General features: G+C 39.8%; 1 protein-coding gene across 4 annotated transcripts in view; it reads right to left on the bottom strand.

Annotated features, from left to right (window-relative positions):
- IGF2BP2 (insulin like growth factor 2 mRNA binding protein 2) overlaps positions 1–25,012 on the bottom strand; it is a 155,994-nt gene extending 130,982 nt beyond the window's left edge. For all 4 annotated transcript variants that reach the window (XM_077754430.1, XM_077754432.1, XM_077754431.1 and 1 more), the window contains exon 1: positions 24,957–25,012. In XM_077754430.1, coding sequence (XP_077610556.1) covers positions 24,957–24,991 — 35 coding nt within the window. In that variant the 5' untranslated portion in view covers positions 24,992–25,012. The remainder of the gene's footprint in view (positions 1–24,956) is intronic.
- Positions 25,013–26,750: the final 1,738 nt, after the last annotated feature.

Genomic DNA, 26,750 nt, shown 5'->3' with positions numbered 1-26,750 from the left:
TGTAAGTAATCTCTATACCCCATGTGGGGCTTGAACTCATGACCCCAAGATCAAGAGTTAAATGCTCTTTTGACTGAGCCAGCCAGGCGCTCTGTAAATAAGTATATATAGTTCAATAGTATTAAATACAGTTGCACTGTGGTACATCCATGACCACCATCCATCTACAGGACTTTTTCATCTTCTTCAACTGAAACTCTGTACCTATTAAACAGTAACTCCCCATTCTCCCCTTCCCCTCAGCCCCTGGCAACTACCAGTCTCCTTTCTGTCTCCCTGAACATGAATACCCTAGGTGTCTCACAATAAGTGGAGTTATACAGTATTTTACTTTTTGTGTCTGGCTTATTTCACCTAGCATAATGTCTTCAAGGTTCAATTATGTTATAGCATGTGTCAGAATTTCTTTCCTCTTTAAGGCTGAAAAATGTTCCATTGCATGTATATACATCTTGTTTATCCATTCATCTGTCAATGGACCTTTTTTTCCTTAGAGAGAGATAGATAAGCAAGCTAGGAAGAGGGGCAGAAGGAGAGGGCAAGGTGGAGAGGGGAGAGGGGGAGAATTTTAAGCAGGCTCCACTCTCAACCCAACACAGGGCTTGATCCCATGACCCGAGTCAAAATCAAAAGTCAGACGCTCAACCGAGCCACCCAGGCGCCCGTCAATATAAACTGCTCTCACATTTTGGCTACAGTGAATAATGCTACTATTAACATAGGTGTACCAACATCTGTTCGAGTTCTCATTTTTAATTATTTTGGGTAAATACCCAGGAATGGAATTGCTGGATCATATGCTATACCAGTGCTATTTTGAAATGTATCTCAAAAGAAACAAAAGAAATTAAATCATCTTGGTTGATGAATTCTTCAAGAAAATGAAAAATGCTGAGTTTTATTCCTTTTTTTTAATGTTTTATTCCTGAACTTAGCTTTACTTAAAAACAAATTTTCTCCATTCCATGCTGATGCACAGGGGCACATGTACCCCAATGTTTATAGCAGCACTTTCAACAATAGCCAAATTATGGGAAGAGCCTAAATGTCTATCAACTGATTAATGGATAAAGAAGATGTGGTTTATATATTCAATGGAATACTACTTGGCAATGAGAAAGAATGAAAGCATACCATTTGCAGCAACGTGGATGGAACTGGAAGGTATTATGCTGAGTGAAATAAGTCAGAGAAAGACAGATACTCTGTTTTCACTCATATGTGGATCTTGAGAAATTGAACAGAAGACGACCATGGGGGAAAGGAAAGGGGAAAAAATAGATACAAACAGAGATGGAGGGAGGCAAACCACAAGAGACTATCAAAATACAGAGAACAAACTAAGGGTGGATGGGAGGATGAGGGAGAGGAGAAAATGGGTGATGGACACTGAGAAGGGCATTTGTTGAGATAAGCACTAGGTGTTATATGTAAGCCAATTTGACAATAAATTATATTCAATACAAAATAATAATAAAAACAAAAAAAAACCACATAGAACTCTTTTAGAGGTTGTGTGAAGTATAAGAAAAAGCATAGCAATGAGAGTGAGAAGGATGACTTTGTATTAATGTCCAGTGTACGTTTTTACCTCTCTCTGGGCATGAAGAAGAGACAGCAGGAGGAGAGAGTGGTCTAGGTAATCCCTAAGGTCTACGGATTCTGTGGGTTCTAGGAATCTATGGAAAAACTTGGAGAATTACTATGTTCCTTCATCATTTTTTACTTTTCTTTACTTCTGTTTGAATAAACAGCATCTTAAAAATTAAAGAATGTTTCTAGTTAAAGAACTTAATATATTCTTGAAACAAGAGTCCAAGGGCAAGGAGAACACTTAAGCTAGAAAAAAATCATGGAGACTAGTAATAATAGGCAATAATCTTCCCTAGCAGTACATTGTATAACGGCTTTAGAATTTTCTAGAGGGTAGTACCTGTATACTCTGAGTCACCATGGATTAATTTAAGTCACTATGAATTTGTGGTTATTTTATAGTAGTTGATATCAATGCACACCACTGAGCTCAGTATCAACAGGGAATACCTGCCAGGAAAAGTTTGAAACAATAGTTTGGTCCAAACAACACTTCAGTTACTGAGCAACATACAGTCACCAAGATCCCTAACTGACAATGCACTCAGAGTCAAAATGCAGACCTGGCTACAAGTAAGACAACACAGTCCAAACCCCAGCCATTCTTGGGCCTTTCCAAGACCCAAGCTATGGCCATTATTACTGTCTTTTTCAGGAAAGATTTATACCCTGTTTTCCCTAGCTTCCCAGCTCTCTATCTGCTTGAGTACCCACCATGAAGCAGGCTTTCTACTCCAGGGTCAAGAGGGGCAAGATAGAGACAGAATTCCTCATGTCTGTTTCCCCAGTCAATATTTCAACTACTTAAAGTACCTTTTATGGAAAGCTTCCCTTGCTGTGTACAATTGCCTATATTAATCTGTTCAATCCTTACAATTCTGGGAGTAAGGTGTGTTCTTGCTCACATTACAGTAAAAAAGAGGGAAGCTCAGAGAGGCGTCCTATCAAGAGTCACACAGGTGGTAAGGAATGCAGCCAGACTGAAGTGGGTGTTCTGGCCCAAGTCCAGGCATCCTTCCACCAAACCATTCCCCCATACTCACATGCCTATGCCAACCGTACCACTCTGAAGAGAACGTCTGAAGTCCCTCCCTCAAAAAGCAGGCCCTAATGATTTAACAACTTAGGGCTTTTCAGTCAAATGTGAAGTATACTGATCACATCATTTCTTCTCTTACCTTTATTTTGGCTTAGAGGCAGAACTTTGAAGGAACTAAGGCCAAGAGGAGAAATCTTAGATCAGTCTTTTCATTAAAAAGAGCTTTTCAGGGATAGAAACATCCACATCACTACCTCCACCGACAGCAGTGATTGGGTCCCGGTATTTTTTTCCACCCTCAAGCTTACTCCTGGTCAGTCTACTGGGAGAAAAGGCATCCATCCAAGACTTCTTTGGACATTTTTAGAGACCTAGCCTATGTGAATCTTTTCCTTTCCAAATTCTAAGAGTGCATACAAATAGTGTTAGTAAATATTTATTACATAATAGATTTAGGAAACTGTGTTTACTATGACCACATGCATTTTTCTAGGGTACTGAGACATCTGGGGTGATCCTAGGTTGCACACCACATTTATGATGATTTTATTGGACTTGGAGCAGAATTTTATGATTTTTAAATGACCATAGAGGTTTGTAATTATGGTATCATTATTTTATGACATATTATTGGTCCCATCTATGATTTATTTGATGCCAAGGCCTTGATCAGGAAGGTAACACCCAAATATGACATTATTCTTGTGAGAAAATGCCACTGGCTTAAAAACACCTTCTTTTTTACTAATGCAATGACATGAAAAGTGGGGACTGCTTGTTGAATGAGACCCTGATAAGCAAAATTATAAATGTAAATTTTTCTTTAGGAGAAAGAAGAATTATTTAAAAAAATTTTTTTACTATTATTTTTTTTAGTAATTTCTACACCCAGTGTGGGGCTTGAACTCACAACCCTGAGACCAAGAGTCACATGCTCTTCCAATTGAGCCACCGAGGATTTATTTTTTAAGAAAGCTATAGAGGATAATATGGAGTTAGGTCCCAAATATCTGTCCCACCCCCCACATCATTGGCTCTCAACTCTGGCTGGACATCAGAATCACCCAGAGGCACTTAAAAAATAGGTATGCTGGGCCTACTCCAGACCAAATGAATCGGAATTTCTGGGGATGAACTCAGGGGCTGCATTTTTAAAATAAAGCTCCCCAGTAGTTCCAGGGTTCAGATACAACTGACCCAGATCAGTGGCTCTTAAACTCAGTGTATCAGAATCACCTAAAGGCCTTGTTAAAACACAGATTGCTGGATCCACCTGGGAACTTCTGATTCAGGAGGCCTGGGCTATGGTGGAAAATCTGCAGTTCTACCAAGTTCCCAGGTGAGACTGATGGTCAAAAGGCCACACAAAATGACTGCCTTAAGCTCTCTCTAGCTGAATATTCTAAATTAATTTTATTCTAAATTAATTTTATTATTAACCTATTAGACCACTTCCCCATAACGTGAGATCAAAGATTTTAGAAAAGTTTTCAACAGTGCAAGCCAAAGAAAGGATTTTTTGCTTAACTGTCAGTTAACCACAGGTAACTTAGTTTATCAGAATATACCATTCCCGAAGCATCTGAGTTACTAAAGTTAAACCAGGATAAAAATCAGACAATTCACTTCAACCATTAGCAAGCACCAGCTATGTGATGGCTGGGCACACATCATGAGTAAGTCATTACTTCCTAAAGCAGTGAGAAGACTATCAGACAGGCCTGCTGTGCACACAGAAAACTATGTAGTCAGATGGGTAACGGCTAAGGAAATAGTGGGAACATGAGAGGAACATTTCATAAGAAGCTGGGGGATCTTTACACAGGAGGGGATCTTACAGCTGTATCTTCAAGGGGATCACCCAGTTACAGTTTTCCACTACCCAAATTTTACAATAGCAGTGCAGTGTCCTCCCTGCCCCACGAGGGTGCACCTGGACTTTGTCCCTGGGCATTAGAGGTGTGATCAGGAACTACAGGCTAATTTTACTAACAGCGTAAAGGCAGGTTCTATGGTTTATCTACCTTTGTACTTTTTACAATTATACCAATGCCTCATACAAAAGTGTTGTTGAATACCTGGGAGTAAGTGATGAAAAAATGTATCTGAAAGGGAAACCTAATGCACCCAGGGATGCATACAGGTGCAGTGGGGGGGCAGTGGGGGTAGGTTCAATTTCAGGTGGAGAGTCTTGCTCTCTTCCAAGCTTAACATCCCACAGACATCTGAAAAGTATTTTTTTTTTTTTTTTTTTTTTTTGAGACAGACAGACAGACAGACAGAGTGTGAGTGGTGGGGGAGGAGCAGAGAGAGGAGGAGACACAGACTCTGAAGCAGGCTCCAGGCTGAGAGCTGTCAGCACAGAGCCCGATGCAGGACTCAAACTCACGAACTGTGAGATCATGACCTGAGGCGAAGTCTGACGCTTAACCGACTAAGCCATCCAGGTGCCCATGAAAAGTATTCTCAACTAACCAGAAATGTGGTAACACATTAAGCTGGTACAGGGATGGTAAGGGCAAAAAGTAGCAGTTTCCTCGTGGTTTGCTTCTGTGAATTTGGAATGAATAAGAGAAGATTCCTCCAAGACTAGCTCATTAATGTGGAGACTGAGGGCTGACTTCTGTGTCCTACATACTGTGACCTGCACTCTGGCAAAATACACAGTAGGTGCTCAAGTAATGCTCTTCTGAGCTGAAATAACCTGAATTCCTTACTGAGTCTCAACAACAGTTTTTAAATTATTCGGACATTTTGTGACATTCACCTGAGGTACTGAGAGCTGGCAGGCAGTGAATTTCAAAACCCAAATGCAACATCACCAACTAGGTATAGAATCCGTCTTATCTACCAGCCAGATTGAAACACTATCAACAAAGCTTAGGTCTCTAAAAACCCCAACAGAGAAAATATCCAGAAGTAAAAGCTTTTCTCAAGATGAAAACACCCACAAACATTTTTTCCTTGCTAGAAGAACTGAAATGAATGGAGAAGTTAAATGCTGAAGTACCGTTTGGAGTGTTGATGTAGTAGGGGTTAGCTGACTACAGGCTCTATACCTCCCACTAGAACACAGCTCTCAGGCAGCCTCTTCTACTTAACAGCTGGATATTGAAGGTTATCATCCTATCTCTGAAAAATGTAGTTTGCTAGGCTCAATCTTAGAAGTTACCCACAGTATTTCCTTCCAAACTAAAACGTATTTAAATTTTACCTGTAAAGGGTAGTACAGAATCAAATGTCAAATGATCAAATATTAAAATAGCCCCCAGGGGCACCTGGGCGGCTCAGTCAATTAAGCTCCATTCAACTCTTGATTTTGACTCAGGTCATGATCGCACTGTTCAGTTCATGGGATCCAGCCCCCCGCCACGCCCCCTTTGGGCTCTGTGCTTAAATTGAGGAGCCTACCTGGGATTCTCCATGTCTCTCTCTCTCTCTCTGCCCCTCCCCCAGCTTGAATATGTGCTTGCACACTTTCTCTCAAAATAAATTTTAAAAAAATTAAAAAGAATAAAATAGCCCCCAACTAAAGTTCTATTGGGTACTGTATTTTTTTTTTTAATGTTTTATTTATTTCTAGGAGAGAGAGAGACAGCATGAGCAGGGGAGGGTCAGAGAGAGAGGGAGTCACAGATTGAAACAGGCTCCAGGCTCTGAGCCGACAGTCAGCACAGAGCCCGACGCGGGGCTCGAACCCACGAACCGTGAGATCATGACCTAAGCGAAAGTCGGACACTTAACCGACTAAGCCACCCAGGCGCCCCTATTGGGTACTTTAAAATAGCACCCAAATTTGGGGTGCTTGGATGGCTCAGTCAGTTAAGTGTCCAACTTTGGCTCAGGTCATTATCTCACCATCTGTGGGTTCCAGCCCCACATCGGACTCTGTGTTGGCAGCTCAGCCTGCTTCAGATTCTGTGTCTCCCTCTTTCTCTGTCCCTCCCCCACTTGCTTTGTCTTTCTCAAAAATGAATAAATGTAAAAAAAATTTTTAAATATGTTAAAATAGCCCCCAAATTAAAGTTCTATTGGGTTATTAGATTTTTCTTGTGAATATTTCCCAAATAAAAGTACTGCAAAAAAGAGGTATTTCCATTTTATTAAGATGTAATTACTCTGGTCAAAATTACCTTCATTTTCTGGCAATTAAGTAATACTGGATTGCCATGGTTTAAGCTGAACTCTCTTCTGAATGGATAGATTTTTTAACTGCTTTCTATCATGTGAAAATTACAAAGGCATCATCCTAAATTCTTCTAGAGCGGGATGATACTAAGATATTAAGTTATTTGCATCTCAAGGGCATTGGAAACCTACAAAGAACTGAGATTATATTATAGCCCATTGAATAGTGTAGTGTCATTAATTCTAATTGTTATAGCCACAAAACTGGAATCTACTTTACCTTTTCCTTAAAAAGAGGGGAAGAGGTGCTTATTCAACCAAGGAATCAATACAAACAAGATAATAAGAGGGAAATTTAAATTACTCAAGAGTATAAGCTATTTAAACACATTTCAGAAGTATTTACATATAACTGATATGATGAATTTAAATCATTTTTTCTATTCAATAAAAAGGTGTGATAGGACTGCTCTTTAGCAAAATTTTGTTAGTTTGCTCAGGTTGTAATACTTAATTGAAAGTAATATAAATTTTTTAAAAAAAATCTGCCCGTTCAGACATTTGACGAATTGTCATTGATCTTCCCTAACCTGTGTGAATAAAGCCTCTATGTATTTAATTCAAACCATAACCTCAGGTTGAGACTTGAACTGCATCAACCAAATTGAGAAAAACGGATACTGCTCATGTTTTCAGAGAGGATCTGATGTATTTGATGATGAAAAATGTCTAACAATGTTCATTCTACATTATGTGGTCCCTATGCTGTTAGACACAAAAGTGAATGTCTGAAGTTCACATAACAACTGTACTAGCCCAGAAGCACTTCTGAAAAACCAGGACATGTAACTTTCCAAAGAACACACAACCATACACCAGGGCCACGACACACACCCAGAAACACTCAGAGAAATGATGTCCTAACTGTAACTAGGTGGACAACTCCTACGGTGAGGTGTTTTGTAGGTAGAGACACCCACACGGCTCTGGGAGGATCCAGGCTCCATCAGGTCACCAAGCACAAAATGTTCTCTTTGACTCCAAATTCTGCTTTTCTAGACTTGGGAAACAAATCAACTGAAGAGGCAATTTGAGGAGGGATAATTGAGATTATATGAGACCTGAGAAGGTCACCTGAGGACTTCAGCCCCTAGATGGCTTGTGACTTTTCCCCTCCTCCTTCTTCCCCAGCCTAGGATTATAACAAGAGGAGAAGTCACTGAGGTAGAATAAGAAAAAAAATACATTTCTTTGGGTGAATATCTACAGGCTTTTAAATATTACAAAAATAACAATAAATAAGGTGTAGAGTTACATATCACATTGGTCCTCTGAGCTCCCAGAATTGTTCATACTCAACTTTAACCTCCTAACTCTTGAAGATGACAAAAATCTGAAATAATCTTAACCTTGGTACTTCCACTGAAGCAGCTGGGGAGTTCTAAAATCTCTGGAGAAAAAAATTGTTAATGTAATCATTTGATTGTTTTGTGAAAAAATACACCCAGATTTTGAACTAAGGAGGGGTCAAGAACCTACTCAGGGACAATCCTCTTCCATAAAGGATAACTCAGAATAAACTTTGTTTAACTAGAATATACAGTGTGTAAAAAAAAAAAAATCAGTATTTACCCCCAATGTTTTTTTTTTTAAACATAAAAAGTATCTAACTTTCCTAGAGAGCACTCACTCTCAAAGGGCCCGAACACTCTATTAAGCCTCAGTCTATACACATTCAAAAGGAAAGAACCAAACTAACTCCTCACTCCACACTGTCACGTTATCAGGACCTTTAGGAGAAAAGTAAATGGGTTACGGGAATACGCAATGCAGGTAAAGGAAGCACTGAGGTTCAATGAAAATTTAAAGATATGGATAGATTTTTTAACGCGCCTATTAAAATACTCTACTTGACTGAAATCACAGGACATTCTATAGGCAACGCTGATGGGGCGGCATGAGTTTGGCAAGGCACTGCTACAAACTGAATCCTTCAACACCAACATGGATATGACTAACACCAAAAACACCATCAAATTTCCTCAAGAGATAATGTGTAAGAAAGGTAGATACCAAAGATCTGGAGGCCTGATGTTTTGCATTTTTAGTGGAGGAGAGAACTGGCCTTGTATGGTATCAAAGTGACCACTGCATTTTGTCTCAGAAAGATCTACTCAGATCTGGTATAGTAAATAGCATATTTCTTAGAAAACCAATGATTTTAAAAAAGGGTAAATATATTTTCCTCTTGTAGACCATGGCTAACCACAGTATGGTACAATTTTGGAGAAATCAGACCTCACCCATTACAAAAATAGCAAAAAGGCTATTTTACTGCTGGTGGAAAAGTGGCTAACATCTTTATTGATACAAGAACAGGGCTTTCAACTTTTCAATTAAGCTTTAAAAAAAATCAGCCCTTTCAGATAAGGCTGAAAGGGAAAAATTAAATTGCATTTTATAAAAGAGAAAGTAACTATTATCACTTTTTAGGGGAAAGAAAAAAAAGAGGCAAAAACACTTCGGGTTGAATGTTAAACATATGATCTCGTCTAAGGAATTTGAACAGTCTGGGCCTCAGTTCTCTAATCTGAACTAAGGACAGTAGGGTCTTCCTCACCCTAGAAGGTGATGAGAAAAATAAGAATTATAAAAGGATTTAGTAATCCATAATTGTTATTACTGGTGTTTTATAAGGAATTAATTTTATTCCAAAAGGGTCTAAGTATTAATAGAAGGAGATTATTCTCCTCAGTATAAACCCCAGATTAACCAAGTCTCTCTTTGATTTGTTGACTTTACCGGATTGACTTAGTTAAATCCTAGATGCTCCCCAATGATTCCCACATCCGGATATTCCCTTTTCGAGTAACCCTTCCCTCTGAGAGTGGGCTAGACTAGCGTCTCATGTCTGACAAACAAAATAAGGCAGGAGGGCTGATGTGCAACTCACTGACCAGGTGGCACAAAGCAGTGCGGGGTCAGCTCTCTTGGGTTACTCCTGCTGCCATGCCATGAGCAGACCTCTTGAGAGGCCTGTGTTGTGAAGAGCTGAAAGCTCTAGCCAAGAGCCACAGAGAAACAGAGGCCTTTCAACAACCACATGAGTGAGCTTGATAGCAACCTCATGAAGGATGCTGAGACAGAACCACCCAGCTAACCTGCTGCCATATTCCTGATCCTCAGAAAATGTAAGAGATAGTGCTCGCTTCGGCAGCACATATACTAAAATTGGAACAACTGAGGACTGATGGATGTGGGGGGAGGGGGGATGGGCATGGAGGAGGACACTTGTGGGGATGAGCACTGAGTGTTATGTGGAAACTAATTTGACAATAAACTATTAAAAAAAATAATATTACCACAAAAAAAAAAAGAAAATGTAAGAGATAATAAATGTTCGCTACTTTAAATTGCTAAGTTTGGGGGTAATTTGTATGCACCAATAGATTACTAATGCAAAGCATGTGACAGTATCTTGTTTTGCAATTAACATTTATTTTAAGGTCAGTCATTTCCTTGGGTATTAATTCTTAGCCGTTGGTAAATTCTGCCATTTTTTGCACTAGTCTATTTTTTTCCACAACTTCAGATATTGTCTGCTTAACTTGATCATCTTAGAGTCACCACCTAAAAACATATCTTAACTTGCTTGTACCTGCCTATCTAGAAATAAGAGGACTGCTGCTTCTGTGTTTTGGTTTGTTTTTGTTTCTTAAAAATATATATAGATTTTTCTTCTATCATTCTGGATAGGTCTTTTTCATATTTTTAAGTAGGTTTCACACCCAGTGTGGAGCCCAACACAGGGCTTGAGCTCAGGACTTCGAGATCAAGAGTCAGACACTTAACCGACTGAGCCACCTGATACCCAACCCAGCAGATTTTTAATGGAATTTGGGTTGGAGAAAGAAATACCTACAGAGGAAGTTGTATTTTTGTGTAATCACATTGACTCTAATACTAAGATTAACCCCATCCTTAATTTTTTTTTTTTTTTACAAAAAGACTGATTTGCAAAACCTATTCTGAATACACCAAATCTAAAGTTCTGCTTTCCAATACTCATTGTGCAGCGCCGTACAACTGTTCTTTGCAGCATACCTCATGTTTTAAAGGGCCTTTATACCTAAAATGCCCATGAAGATTTAATTCCATGTAAGCCGAAGATTCAGTACAAAGAGTAAAAAACTTTGAACTGCTATTTTTCCCTGCCCTCTGTTTGGAAATAAGATGAAATAAAAGCAAATTATTAACGGTACATTATGGATTTAATTTTCAAAAATTGGAAGATATTTAATGAGGAGCTTATTCCACTTTTCAAGGCATTCAAGATGCAGCAGTGGAATTAAAAAATAAGACAAGAGCGAGATCTCACAGAACTTCAAAACTGTCAAGCTTCAAAGATCAGTCCAAAAACCAGACCTGGCTATTTTTATGGAACTGATGACCATTAGATCCTTCACACATGAGGAAAGCCAAATGAAATCTTGAATTCCCAGACTCTTACAGGTCACTCTTGTGCCCTACCATGGATGACCTGCTAACTTACATTCTCCAAGACAGGTGTTTTACCTCACCGTGACGGTGACTACTAATGAGCTATTTCATTCATGTACATTTTAGAATAAAAAGACACATTTTTAAATGCTAATCCAACTGTTCTAGGAGTTTTTGTTTTCAGGTGTTTTTGTTTGTTTCTTGGCTTTTTATGGTAAGGTCCCTTAGGTAACTGGCAGTTTTCATTTAGTTTGGCCTTAATGAGTATTTACTGCACCCTGGACCCAGAAGCAGCATCCATATGGCTTTCAATTTCCTCAACTTAAATACAAGAAAGTGCAACAGTAACCAAAACACTTTGCAAAATATTTAAAAGCACTACTTTTCACCACTGAATTTTCCTGCCAAGTATACTTATGCTTTAAAACTATCTGCCTTATTCTAGATGTTAGTTTGCAGGCAGAACTCAAGTTCTTATTTTAAAAAATGTTTGCCAGACATAGGAGAATCATATTTTCTTAGAAAGTAGTTTAAAACATTACCTACAGTTGGCCCAGTGTTTAAATGGAGAGGGTTGTGCGCGCGCTCTCTCTCTCAAAAATGAATATAACTTTAAAAAAGGATTTCAGATGGTTTAATATAACAAAAACAATAATTACATAAAATTAAAAGTATACTTTATTTTTTTTATTTTTTCAATGTTTATTTTTGAGGGAGAGAGAGAAAGAGCATGAGCAGGGAAGGGGCAGAGAGAGAGAGAGAGAGAGAGAGAGAGAGAGAATCTGAAACAGGCTCCAGGCTCTGAGCTGTCAGCACGGAGCCTGACACGGGGCTCAAACTCACAAAGCGTGAGAGCATGACCTGAGCCGAAGCCGGATGCTTAACCAACTGAGCCACCCAGGTGCCCCAGAAGTATATGGTACTTTATAATGGAAAAAATAATTATTCCAGAAAACTGACTAGACTAAGGATGGTTGCTGCAACTCGGCTCCCAAGGAGCTATCATCCTCATTAGATAAGAGACACACAAGTTTAACCAGTTTATGAAGACTCCCAGACAAGCCTTAAGGGTAGGAGACATGAAACATAATGGAGAGAATCTTTAGCAATATTTTAAAGAAGGCTGCAGATTTTCATGGGTAGATACTGCAAACCCACAGACCAGATTCAACTCACAATCTATCTTCCTTTTGACCCTTATGATATCTACAAAAATGTTTGAATTGTTGCCAATATTTAACATAAGAACTCTGACTTCCAGCTTCTTTTGAAAAATCAGATTTGAGAATACTGGCCTTACATTTCCACATGGTAGCAGCTGGCTGAGGCCGCCTGAAGAGCTAGCCATCCCATACTTCACAGAAACCCAGTGCCTTCCCACTCCTTATATCACCTGCCAGTATTTGAGAGTGGACCCTGGTAAATATATGGTGGTTTCCTTTAACAGTCTTATAACAAAACTTGGATATATGATATGACATCAGCAATTTTCGAAGACCAGGTTTTAGGAAGCTGGAACAACGAAGCACAGAGCAAGAGCTCAGAGGGGAGAGGCTGTGTGTGTGTGTGTGTGTGTGTGTGTGTGTGTGTCTATCTGTTTGTCTCTCCAAGCACGAAAACCATCTAGGAGGCTCTTTAAATAACATAGAAGGCAAAGTCCAAGGACTTTACGGTTGGCCCCCAAGAGTCCTTGATCACAGGTTAAGAAATCATTGAGAGAATAATCTATATTGCTTGAAGTAATATCCTGTTTTTGAACAAGACTCATGCATGCAGAACTGATATTGTGCAAGGACATATTATAGCATACTGCTTTATGTTTTATGTCCTTTCTGACTTGTTAGTCCATTCCCATCAGCTGAAAATATTTTGAAGATCACTCCTTCATATTTGGAACCCTACCACATACAACAGAGAAAAATAGGGATGCTCTGCTTGAAGAAGGGGCAGGTGGGCCAACCTGCTTGGACCTCCTGAAGCAAAAACTTGTTGCTGATGACTGAGTGGGTCCCATGTCACTAGACCCATCACTCTTCAAAGTCAGTTGACTCTAATGGCTCTGTCGAGAACTAGAGTACAATCATTGGCCAAGGAGTTCCCTAGAAAGTTCCTGAAGGACAAACATTCTGTGCTATTGACTGTAGAAAAATCAATAGATTTAGTAGTCTGGCATGCAGTTGGCAAAGCAAACATCTGTTACTAAAGTAAAAGTGACAGACCATTCCACAGGAAGTAGATTCAGAAGTAGCAAAGGCAAGGTCTAAACTTTCCTCAAGAAAGAGCTTTGGATCCTCAGGAATGCCTGAACAAGGAATAGATTCAAGGCCCAGAATTAAATACTATATGACAAGGGACGCCTGGGTGGCTTAGTCGGTTAAGGGTCCGACTTTCGCTTGGGTCATGATCTTGCGGTTCGTGGGTTCGAGTCCCGCGTCGGGCTCTGTGCTGACTGCCAGCTCAGAGCCTGGAGCCTGTTTCAGTCTGTGACTCCCTCTCTCTCTGACCCTCCCCTGCTCATGCTGTCTCTCTCTCTCTCTCCTAGAAATAAATAAAAAACATTTAAAAAAATTAAAAAAAAAAATAAATACTATATGACAAATAACTTTCAAACTGTTTCTGAAAGCAGCAAACCCCTCTCTCCGAACCAAATTCTAGACCGAACTCCAGTATATAAAACAGCAATGAATGTAGCGGTCTTCTGATTGAAAAGTAGTTAAGAACCCAGGATCTCCATGTTCATATGTCCACTCCTTCCTTCCCATAAATTTGGCATCTCCTCAGAATCCTAAGGCTTTGTGGAACATACTGTTAAAAGTACCACTATAGGGAATAAAAGATAGGATACTGGCTTGGAAAATTTCAAGGCAATAGTGTTAACATCTTGACCATAATCATTACATGTGAACTAAAGCCATAAATTTTCAATATCAAATTACTGTTTTTGAAATCATTATTGAAACAGACATGCACAACAAGCCATTAATACAAAAATCAATGAGCCAAAGAGCTAATTCTTCCCTGACAAATCTCCTAAGATGTAAAAAGAATTGCATTAGAACCAACCACCTGTTCCCAGTCTTTTAGAACCCTTAAAACAAAATGTTAGATTCACTTACCTACTTCATAAAACTAAATCCCTACCTTATTTAAAACAATTGAGCAACCAGCACCTCTGTTATCTCAAACCTTTTGTGAATAAAAAATAAACGTAAATTTTTTGAAAATATTAAGGGGCAAAAAAATTAAAAGTATTCACCAACTAGTATTTTGTTTCAGGAGTATCTATCTATTCTTTCAGAGGGAAACTAAATCCTACATATTAAGATTTCTGAGTTTAAAACTTGATTTCTAAAGATCCTTGACTTTATCATCTTTAGCAGGAACACAACTCGGTTTTCAAAAGCTTGTTTTACAAACTCAGTGTCCATGATTCAGACATTACTATTAGCATGAAGAGAAAGGAGGAAAGAGCACAGCTAGATCTAGGAGAAGGGCCAGATTATTTATGCATCCACAAATTTTTTTTCTATCCTTCAACAGTATTCAAAAAACAAACAAACAAAAAAAGATGTTTTCCCTTTACAAAGAATAAATACAATTGTACTTTGGGGCGGGGAGGAGTAGCCTAAACTTTCAACACTGGGAAATTCCTTCCAAAATTTTCCAACTCCTCACAAAAAGCCAACATCTGACCCCCACAACCACCGAGGAACGCGCGCGTGTGTGTGTGTGTGTGCATGTGTGTGTGTGTCTGTCTGTCTGTCTGCTGCCTGCTGCACTTTCTGGGTAAGTGTATGCCACAGAACCCATACATTCCAACACATTGAGCAAGCGCACACATGCCTTCCCGGCTTGGCTTCCCCAAACCGGGCACCGAGGGGGCACTGGGCTGGAGGCAAGCCTGCACACCAGGCACCTTTGAGCCCTGCCCAGCCATCCCCACAGAAATGCAAAGGGGAAGGAGAATGAGAGAGGGAGGAAGTGGCTAGTACAGGGCCTCATAGAAAGAAATGCAAAACCTTTTGTGGGGCAGGCCAGCCACATACTCTTAAGGTTTTTAAACATCAACGAAAAGAACAAATGCGTGAGATTTCCAGTCCTGCTGTCACCACCAGAATCACTTACTGTCTTGTATCCACTATCAGTAAGTACCAATCTTTCCTCCACGCTCTGGAATCAGAGAATGCACAAGACACAGGACATAGTTTACGCGTCACCCGTGTTCCGAAGGCCTCTATCTCCTGTCCTCCTTCCTTCCCTCACTCGTTTCTTTCTTTCTAAGTGAAGAGGCTAAACTGCATTTTTTTTCAGTGTTAAACTGTTTAATCTTCTATCTCCTACTCTCTCAAAGATGCACATTTTACTCCAAAATCTTATCCACACAATGACAAGGAAAACATCCATTCCTCAAATATACATTGTTAAAATCACAAAGATCAGGAGGGACTGAAGTAAAAGGTCTCCATATGAAATAGTTACAGCCTGGCCTCACGTGAGCTTTTGCACATAGAAAATACTTCTATTTTGTGAATTGGCTTGAGGTTAACCTGTCCACAGAATCCCCATTCAAATACATTTTTTTTGCTGTGCTTTCTGAAGGGAAAGGATAAAGAGACGATGTAGCAAGATAATATAGAGGTCTTCTCTGATAGCATTTTAAGCTCTGTTAGAGATTCTTGACTGAGAAAAGTCATTATTTTTAATTATATTGAAGTTCATAAAATTATGTTATCAAAAAAGCATAACATGTATATCTAGAAGCAAAACTCCTGTAATGTCATTTCATTGATAGGATAATTGTATCTTCCATCTTGTTTCCTTAAAACAAAGTCACCAAAGTACTGTATAGTGTATTTCAGTATTCTATCAAAAAGAACATATAGATCTTTCTACTCCCTGGGCTTCCACTGCTATTTTCACGTGTCAAAAAGGTTTAAAATTTTCTAATGTTAATAAGATGAATCATCTTAGGAAAAGGAATTTGTGAGAATCCCCTATTTTCCTTCTCTAGACCACATTTTTTTATGCACAGATAAAAATGAAAGCATGCCAAACTTTGTGCAACATTCTAGGTTCTAGACAAAAAAGCCTGTCTTTTTTCAGGATTTAAAAAAAATATATTTGAGTCAAAGGCATGAAAACAGACCTCTCCCCAACACTGCATACACATTATGGTTTTTTTTTTTTTTAACACTTGATTTTCAACCACAATGATTTTTTAAAAACATCTTTTATGATTACTAATACCTCTACAATAGGACCACTTCAGAAAATGTCCCCAAATTTTGACTAACACTTTCAGCTGTTTCTCAATTATACTAAATCAAATATATACTGAACTTCAGCCTCTTATCTTCCTCAGCACATCTGTTGTATACATGTAAATTTTATGTTCTATTCTGCATTGGGAAAAATATACAAAGTTACTGTGTGACCTATGCAAACATATCACAACTCCTGGGGGAGGGGTAGTGCTGTTACCTTGTTAGGAGGGAGCAAAGGAAATATGGCCACTGCTTCTTTGAAGCAGGTTTTGCCAGGTTTAAGGAGGGGCTGCTTTGGAGTCCGAAGCTTCACAGCCCTATCTGTAAAAGAGATGAAGTACGGATCTCCCCCGCCCGTGGGGAGGATAAAATGAGACACGCAGAAGGCCTGGTGCAGCACCTAACACACGAGCTGCTTTCTAACTACTAGTTACCTTCCTTCCCCATCTTCCAAGTCAGAACTGCACAGAACGCGCAATAGCCTAGTCCTGACCATACGAACTTAAAGAAATGTTGGGGGGGGGAGGGGTTGAAAATAATTTTTTCACCTATTATTTTCTTGATCGTGCCTTCCTCCCTCCCACCACCACCATATAAATATGAAGCACACAAAAGTTAAAGGAAATAAGAGGATAAATACAGGAAAAGTTTACAATTAAGGGGAAATGGACTGTACTTAACATGCTTAGTTATTTAGTATATGTTTTTGAGTGATTATATCCTTCATGAAGAACTCTGAAAACTTCATGGATGCTGTCCTACTAATACTCATTCCATCCCCATAGGAGAAGCCAAAGGCAGAAACTGAAGCAGAGAAACACCAAATCTAGGGGAAGACCTGGCAGTTACCAGGAAAATAAACCAGAACACAGTCGTGATCTCCAGCAACGGGTTGGTTAAAACCTGGAAAGAACCCACCCAAGTGATTCCTTGAGCTAGACTTTCCTTTTCCACATGGCTTCTAGTCTTAACCAGGGCTACAGCTCACTGCCTCATGTGTGCTGCTCAAGATGTTGAGAGATACATCTTTCCTGGCAGTGTTCTATTTCTTTTTTTTTTATTATTTTTTTTTTATTTCTAAGAGAGAGAGAGAGAGAGACAGCGTGAGCAGGGGAGGGTCAGAGAGAGAGAGGGAGACACAGACTCCGAAATAGGGTCCAGGCTCTGAGCCGGCAGTCAGCACAGAGCCCGACGCGGGGCTTGAACCCACGAACCGCGAGATCATGACCTGAGCGAAAGTTGGATGCTCAACTGACTAAGCCACCCAGGCGCCCTGGCAGTGTTCTATTTCTTAACACGAGGAATACAGCCACTGAAAACAACAACAAAATCGAACCCCATTTCTGTCTATGGGCAAGCATGGTGATAAAAGGAGGTAATGTTGCTGTTAATGTTTAAATTGACTGTTTCTAATCACTTTTTTTCTAAGGAAAAAACGGTAACAAAGTACAGATCATTCAGAAGGATGTAAGAATAAGATTGTTGCAAAGTGTCATTTACAAACAAATCTATTTTCATTTATTTCCATTACTCCTGAATGGCACCCTTTGAACTGTACAACACTTAAATTGACTTTTTTTTAATTTAAAAAGTGAAGGAAAAAAAAGTCTCAGCATGGTGGACGGGAGGATCAGAACACCTGGGCTCTAGCCCTAACTTTACTATTTAATGGACATGTGGCCTCAGGCAAATTATTAAATTTCCCTGAAACTAAAGTTTCCTCATCTGAAAAAAGGGGATGGTATTAATTGTCCCATCTTCTTCAGATAATTATTATCTGGAATAAATGAAATAATGTGAAGAGGCTGGGACATCATCAGTACTATAGAAGATGCAGACACATAAAAATATGTGTATCTCTCTGAGATAATGCTAACAGCATTATTCACATATCAACACACGGAATCATGAAACCACCTTTCTGATCACATTTAAAACCAAAATTAGAAATCCAAGCTCCCCCCTAAGGCATAGATTAATTATATGATAATGAAAAAAGCTGAAAATATTCTCACTGCAATGGTCCCATACGTATTTTCCTGGTCATTAGGTAACAACATGTCTTATGATATAGGTAAATATCAGAAAGTCTAAAATATGTATCAGAGCTCTTAATTTTCACTTATTGGATTTATTAAAACACCTATTTTATGAAATGTTCTGGAGCATAGGGGCGCCTGGGTGGCTCTGTCGGTTAAGCGTCCGACTTCGGCTCAGGTCATGATCTCACGGTTCGTGGGTTCAAGCCCCGCATCGGGCTCTGTGCTGAGCAGCCAGCTCAGAGCCTGAAGACTGTTTCAGATTCTGTGTTTCCCTCTCTCTCTCTGACCCTCCCCTGCTTATGCTGTCTCTCTCTCTCTCTCTCTCAGGAATAAAAAACATTAAAAAATTAAAAAAAAAATGTTCTGGAGAGTAAACAATTCTAACTAATGTCCATACCTTAAGAATAAAGTATAGAACAGATAAATAACAAGGAAATCCAGGAATAAATGAACAAAATGTATCTCAAAAATGCAAGCTTATTGTGCAGTGAGAAATAGAGGCTTGGGAAGGAGACATATATCTATCAAATCATGGACACTGTGTTAGCTTTTAGATATGATTTCCTGCTATTAATGCAAAAGCATCCATTTTCTCCGGTCTACTTAATCTTTACCTCCATATGCCATAAAACTCTAAACCAAATTAAAGAAACAATTATTATACACTCCCTTGTCTTAGGAAGCCAAAACAACAGAATCTAAATTTTTCTATAAAAGAAAATAATTTTTCTTCACTATTTTATGCAAAGACCAAAGTACATGATCAAAACAGGAAAAGAAAAACCTTAAAAATAATGCTTTGAGCACTCTGCAATTTTGCTGCCCAAAATAGAACCCATACAGTCCATGCCACCAAATGAAAATTACAAGTTTGTAAGCATGAAGTTAAATTATAAAGTAAAAGATTTTTAAAAATATTTTAATGATGATAAACGGGAGGAAAGGCTGTTATCTTTACTGGTAGGTGTTTGTTGTTTATTTGCTATTATGTTTTCTTCAATGATAGTGTTTTGAATGACTACCCAAACTAATTGGACTTGAATTTCAGCATAAAAAGGATAAACCTTGACTAATAAATTATTTGGGCATGTTTTGCTAAACAGAACTATCCCATCCTTCAAATTAAGAAGCCAATCATAACTTTTGAGAGATTATGCTTTTGACTAAAAGTTTCAGAAAACTGGTTTAAAAACCTGGCTTAGCCAAGTAGTGAAGAACACTACTCTGTTCTTCAACACAGAAAAGAAAAACGAAGACATGCTGGTGGCATTTGAGTGGAATTTTAAAAAATACATTTTGAAACCTATAGTTCAACTTTAGGTTTCCAAAGAAACCAGTTTAATACTATGCTCCTAATGAAATTGATTCTGTCAGAGTACCTGTTATGTAAGGTAATCTTCCACAGTATAGAATTTCTAAACGAAAATGCATATTCAAATCTTGAATTTTCTGACATTTACAAAAATGGCTTATAGATCATCAGAGCCTTCACAGAGTCACTGAGATAACTTTATTAGTGAGAAGGGATATCCAAGCAAGAGAAAGGAGAGCAGACTGTGCGTTGGATAGTCCATCCTCCCAGCAAGCTCACTGAAGAAGCCACTTGGAGTACCTGATACCTGGCTTCCACAAGGTTAAGCGCTAAGAAGAGTCATGCATCACTCAAAGCAAATGCTGATTCCCTTTGTCACAAAGTTCAGACACCTAGCAATTTTCATTTGCCTTGTCAAGGCTGAAATCCACAGTAATCGTTGCTCAATTAAAGATTTCCTCCTCTTCCCTCCTGATACCATCTGTCTGAAACTACTGTCCCCCACAAAGCACACATGCACACAGAAACCCATGTGCACACACCCCACTGAATCACAGAGGATGACACACTTAGCTCAAATAATATCCTCTCACAGCTCTGACCAATTGCTCATCTACTTTTGAGAATTTCATTAGAAGACTTGGAAGGGTGATTCAGCAATAGACAGCAAATATTTAGAAAGTTGAGAAGTATCAAATATGTGTAAACAGTTCCTGAAGAAATCTGATTTTCATAGCTTTAACTTTTAATAAACGTGCCCAAGTTACTGTCCTTTTATGCACATTTCAACATCATTTACAGCCCCCCCCCAGTTGAAAAACTGGAGCAACCTCCATAAAATAAAAACATCTCAAAATAGTGAAATGTTAATTTTGATATGCAATTAGTTATAAACCATCGAATGTCCTTTAAAAAAATTCTTCTTAAAGAAAATACATTACATCATTATGTATAAAGGTGTTGTACAAATATTACTAATCTTCTCTCATCTTTATGTATTCTCAGGTTAAAATAATAAAAAACAAAACTCTGAGACCATCTCTTACTGGTCATCCTATATCTAGCCATAATTACAAGGAAACATTATTTTAAAAAACACAATTTGACAAATGCATCACATATCACCAAATCACCTTTTAGAGTTAATGTTTGTGTAGCCATTTTAAAGCTTTTATAAATTGCTACAACACAAATTTAAGATGGAGATGAATTTGACAAATTGGAAAATCAAGCAGTACAAAAAACTATTTTGATTTGTAGATTTCAGTGGTTTTTAATATTTAACTAAATAATGTAAAAACATCAAATGACCAGTCTTTTAATATTTGTAAGCTTGAATTTTAAAACTACACTATCACCTGAATTATCAACTGAAGTTTTTCTTCACTGCTTCTATTTCAATTCTAACATTTATCTCCTAAAGGTCACAAAAATGTGTAATTCTTTACGGCACTGCCTAGAACCACATGAAAAATTATTAGCCTTTTTTAAAATGGGAAACGTAATGTCCAGTTCCAAGCCAAATTAAAGTGATCTTACAGTTTGATGTGTATTTTATATAAATATACATTATTTTCACACATGGAATCTATATAACTAAATCCAGGCATTAATTTTTAATTCAAAAATTCTTTAAATAGAAGGCTACCATATAATTTTAACCTAAAAAAAGTCATTTCTGTTGTTACAAAAATTAAAAATTGATGCAGCAAAAGCCTTTGTTGCAGGGAGGACTTGAGGTTGGGTGTTTTTGTTTTTTTTTTTTCTTTTTTGGTATTTAATTCAACTATACACAATGTAGTACATACAAGGAAAATACAATTGAGATACTGTTTTCTTTAACATTCCTATAGGAGACTGAATTCATTTGCATTGGAAACAACACAATTACTGATTTTTAACTCATGAAAGACAAATTCATAGCTTTTTCCTACACTACCTCATAGTATTCACACCACCTCAGTGAAAGCATGTCTACACCACTTGGTTACTTCCTAGGAGTGGGCAGAAATCGCATTTTTCAAAGTTTTGTTTCTCACAGAATCATTCAACTTTAGATACAAAACACATTCAGGTTAGTGTATGTCTTAGCTCCAAACAATTCATGTGATGTGAGTGCACATGTATGTGTGTATGCATGTGCAAGTGTGTAGATATACAGATACATATATATTTTTTAATTAAAATCTCAACATCAACAATGAAATTTCTGTCGAGGCATTTCCCACAACTTTTAACAGATTTTTAAAACCATTTCCAGTTTCTTCCTCTTTAAGCAATCTTTGATTCACATATACTACCAAGAAAGATGAATAGAGAAAAAAGATCCAAAGATTTTTGTTCAGCAGAGGCTGAAAGCAACTTAGAAAGTAAGAAAAATAGATGGTTTGTCTATGGTTTACATTACAATAATTTGTATCTAATAAGAATGAAACATATGTGGCAAAAAGAAAAAAAGGGATTTTTAATTCTGATGACCCTCAGAAAATAATGGTTACCTAGTCTGTCTACTGTAATAGCACATATAAAATGATGCTAGAATGACATATAACAAAAGACCCAATTGGTAAGCAAATGGCATGCCAATAATTTCATAACTTAAGATCAAAACATCTCCTCTCAGAGTATCATTAGCTTTAAAAAGTCTATTTGGAATGTAAACATTAAAACTCATTCTTGAGAACAGAAAGAAATCAGAACAATATAAAGAAAATGAGTACTCAATTGCTGAATGATTTGCTAAGCAAGCAAGCAATGAGGATGAATTGTTTTCTTCACATTTTCACTTCAACTAACACAAAAACCACATATAGAACTGACTTAACGCTGACAAATTTACTTCTAACTTGTTAAATTTCATGGAAATGCAACAAAAGAACACCAAAATAGTCACCATATAACATAAAAGCTTTGGTTTCAAATGTCACAGTACCCTGCTTTTTGAAAGCCAGCACCGTGGTAGTGCCCTGTACATGAGAACATACAGCTGCTTCATCCCAGGGGTCTGAGCTCAGTACACAACACCAGTCATTAGCCATCTCTCCCTTAGCCTGCAGAACAAGGAACTAATTCCTGCATTTTAAACCAATAAAGGAAAGGGAAAAAAAGAGTAAAACCATCCAATCAGAAATGATGCAACCCTCTAAAACAGCAGCTTATGCATACATTTGGTATGTCAGACGTCTTCAGTGTAGTGAATCATACACAGCGCATTTTAATCTACCTCCTAGGTATTTTATATCGCCCACATGTTCAAAGAAATCTCATACTAGTAGGGCTGTATAAATCCTAGTTTGTTCTTTATTTAATTAATACTAGAAATTGGGGACATGCTTTTAATTCTGAACTCTTACATAAACACAACAAAATTGCTTAAGTGACACTCTGGCTAACAGCAACTAACCTCTGCATTTTGAAAGAAAAAGTTTAGAAGAAGTATACTTGTGAGAAGTCTTAGGAGATGTTAGTAACTTTAAATTAGTATTTCACTTACACTGCAACATGAGATCATGTACTTCGCAACATGAAATGAGACACCAACTCACCAAAGTTAAAATTCTAGTGATTTTTTAAAATTAATTATAACCCAAAAAAGGACTCACAACAGCCATACAGCCAACAGAATAAGGCATTTATAGAATAATAGCCCTTCAAATGTTTTAGGTGGTTCTTTCAAACCTTGTTCAATATATTCATCAAGTTTTCAAGTGTTGTAAGATGAGTGATTTAAACTTAATACTTGATACATCAAGAAAAGCTTCAACTTGGATTTCTCAGGCAAAAAAAAAATTTATATATAGAAAAAAGTATACAAATTTAGGATACTTAGCTGAAAAACCAATCAGTTACACATTACATGTGTTCCTAGAGAGAACTAGCTTTATATTACACATGAAACTGCAAATCATAACTTTTGCCTTTTTTTTTTTAAAGGCATAGCTTTCTGATATGCCACAGAATCATTTGCAAACAAGATATTCTGTTGCTTAGTTAAAATAAAAGTATCTGAAAATGTGCCCACAATTTTTTAAAACCTCTTCAACAAAACACCTAAGTATTTATAAAATTAGTATGGTCTGTTTTAAAATCTATTCAATCCTGGCAAAAATCAAGTAAGTGGCTACGCTACTGAGTATCAGAAATTGTAAAGGTGGTAAATCAAAGACTTAGAGTTTTCAATGCAGCTACTTAATGACTAATGGTGAAGAAATGTATGTGAATGGGATATAAACTAAGTTACAACACATGGGAGAAAAAAAAATCTAGCATGAGTAATTAAGGGTTCCAATTTAAAGTCCACAGTAAACTTGAAACAAAGATGTTCTCCCTCATTCTCTCCTCATAGAGATATTTCTCTTGCAGGCAAATCACTGTGGAGAAATCCAACTTCCACAAAATTCTTTACTCCTTCATCAACAACAGTGCCCTTACATATAACTACAGAATTCACAAAGATACTTGTTTAGCTTCAAACATATCTTAAAAGCAACAATAACAACAAAATGCTCAGAAGCAATATTCAGTAGTCTCAGTGACTGAAAAAGTCTGGCTTTTTAACTGCCACCCATTCCAAACAACCTACTTCTTTACAGTGCTTTGCAAAATATTGACCTCTTGCTGAATTATTTTATTATTCAACGTTAAGCTATCTAAAAAATAAAACTAATTAATCGCGAAGTTTAGTTAAGCAATTTAGCTGACAAAGTAAATATTTACTCTTAACATCTCACAGGAAGTCTTGACAAGCATTGGTAGCCACTGTGCTGGGGGTAGGGGTGGGAGTGAGGGGTGGGAGGCAAGTTTTGATAAACAAGTTTAACGGTCCCAGCGAATTTCACACAGCTAGGGTTCGCCACCCCCCACCCCCCAATAAATCACCAGATATTTTCCAAGTACAGTAAACACCTTATATAATGAAAGTAAAAAATCTAACTTTCTAAACTACGTGATCTCCACCAACAAAACAAACAAAAGCCTTTTCTTAAAACTATAAAAAAAAGCACATTTTAAAAAACTGAGTGTATTGTGGTATTTATACGTAAGCCCTATCACAAAATAACTAAGCAAAATATATTTACCTGAGCTTTTTAGAGACTGAGTAATCAACTTCCATGATTTTCCCATGCAATTCCACTTTACCTTTAAAACAGAAATTAAAGCACTCAGAACATTCTTTAGATCGAACCTGCGGGGGTCTAGGAGGGGCACGCACAGAACTCCACGCTCGGGCTCCGCCTTCGGGCGCCCTCAAGGGGTCTCCTACCGAGCTCGAGCGGGGCAAACTTGGTTCCCATTGGGAAGCAAGGTGGGCGCCCCGTGTCTCGGGACGAGGTGGGAAGGGCGCGAGCCCGGATCCGACCCCAGGTATAGCTGTGGGTGGCATTACCGGAAAAACAAATTTAATAAAGAGCGGCGCCAATTTGAAAGGATGAGCTCATTTGAAACTCAAGCTGCAGGGCTGGCGCGGCCCNGCCCCCTTGGCCTCGCCGCCGCCCCGCCCCCACCCCGCGCACCCTGGGGTGAGGGTCTCCCGCCGGGCCGGGGCTCGGGGGGCTCGGGCTCCCGGGCCGGGGGCGAGCGCGGCTCCGAGCGGTGCGTGTGCGAGAGGGAGAGTTGGTGAGTGCGCGCGCGCGCGAGTGTGTGTGTGTGTGTGTGTGTGTGTGTGTGTGTGNCCGTCTCCCGTCTGGGCTCCGGCGCTCTCGCGGGCCCCCCGGTCGCCTCTTTCCCGGTTCTCAGCCCGGGCCCCCACCGAGTTGAGACAGGGCACCTCGTAAAAAGGTGCTTCTGGCCGAGCGGGAGGCGGGGGGACAGGCGGCGGAAAGCCCCCAGCCCCGAGTTCTTCTCAATAAAATCGGACAAAAAATTCAGAGAAAAATAGGAGCGCTTGAGAGACGAGCGAGAGGGGACTGAGGTTCGGGAGAGGACCGAAAGAGATGTGCCGTCGTGCACGGGTTGGGGTTGGGGGAGCCCCGAAGCCTTGCAGGGGGCTCATCAGGGTGGCGCCGAGGGGGTGCCGAAAGTGGGGGACCGCGAGGCGAGGTGGGGAGGGGGCTCCAAAGGAGAGTGCGGCTCTGGGGACGCCAGAGGGCGAGAGGTCCCGGGCACGAGGCACGGAAAGGGGTAAGGTCCGCTCGAGAGAGGAGGAGATGCGGGGTTCGAAGGGGGTCCCTGACAAAGGGGGTGACGCGAAGGTCAGGGAAGACAGGGGACGGGGGCTCTCTGAGGATGGGGGTGGGGAAACTCTCGAGAGCGGCGCGGGGAGCATAGGGAAGGAAGGGTGCCCCCAGAGAGCGAGCGAGCCCCAGGCANGCGGCCGGCAGCCCCAGGCGTGGGAGGGAAAAGGGCCGTGGGAGAGCGTGGAGAGGGGTGTGCGCAAGGTGGACCGGATGTGAGCGTGCGGCTGCCAGGGCCCGCGGGAAGGTGTGTCTCGGAGGTGAGAGGCGAGGGCAGGCTGGGAGACAACAACTTTCGCGGCGAGTTGGCCGCGTCTGGCGCCCTGCGCGGTCCCGGGCGGAGCGCTGCGCTCGGAGACCCGCTCCTCGCCCGGCTCTCCGGGGCGACCGGGCGGCGCGTGTGGTCGAGGGATCGCGGACGGNACGCCCGCACCCCGTGCGCCCGGGGCCCCGCGGCGGGCGGCAGCCTGACGTTGGCAGCTGCTCTCTATTCTGGGAAGTGCCGAGGGCTTCCCGAACGGCCGCTGCGGAGCCAGGTGGCGGGTGGGGAGGCCCGCGGGGAGGGGGCAGGGGCTGCGGCCAGGGGGACGGACGCTCGCTGCTGGCCTTCGAGGCCGGGTTCGGTCCCAGAGCAGGGGTGGTGGGAGGCGAGGGTGGCTGGGAGCGGAGGCGCTAGGGCTGTGTAGGAGTTCCCCAACT

This window comes from Crocuta crocuta, unplaced genomic scaffold, assembly GCF_008692635.1.
Source record: "Crocuta crocuta isolate KB4526 unplaced genomic scaffold, BGI_CrCroc_1.0 scaffold70, whole genome shotgun sequence".
In the NCBI taxonomy this organism is placed as follows: domain Eukaryota; kingdom Metazoa; phylum Chordata; class Mammalia; order Carnivora; family Hyaenidae; genus Crocuta; species Crocuta crocuta.
The sequence above is the reverse complement of the archived record's forward strand: the minus strand, read 5'-3'. Positions and strand labels throughout refer to the sequence as shown.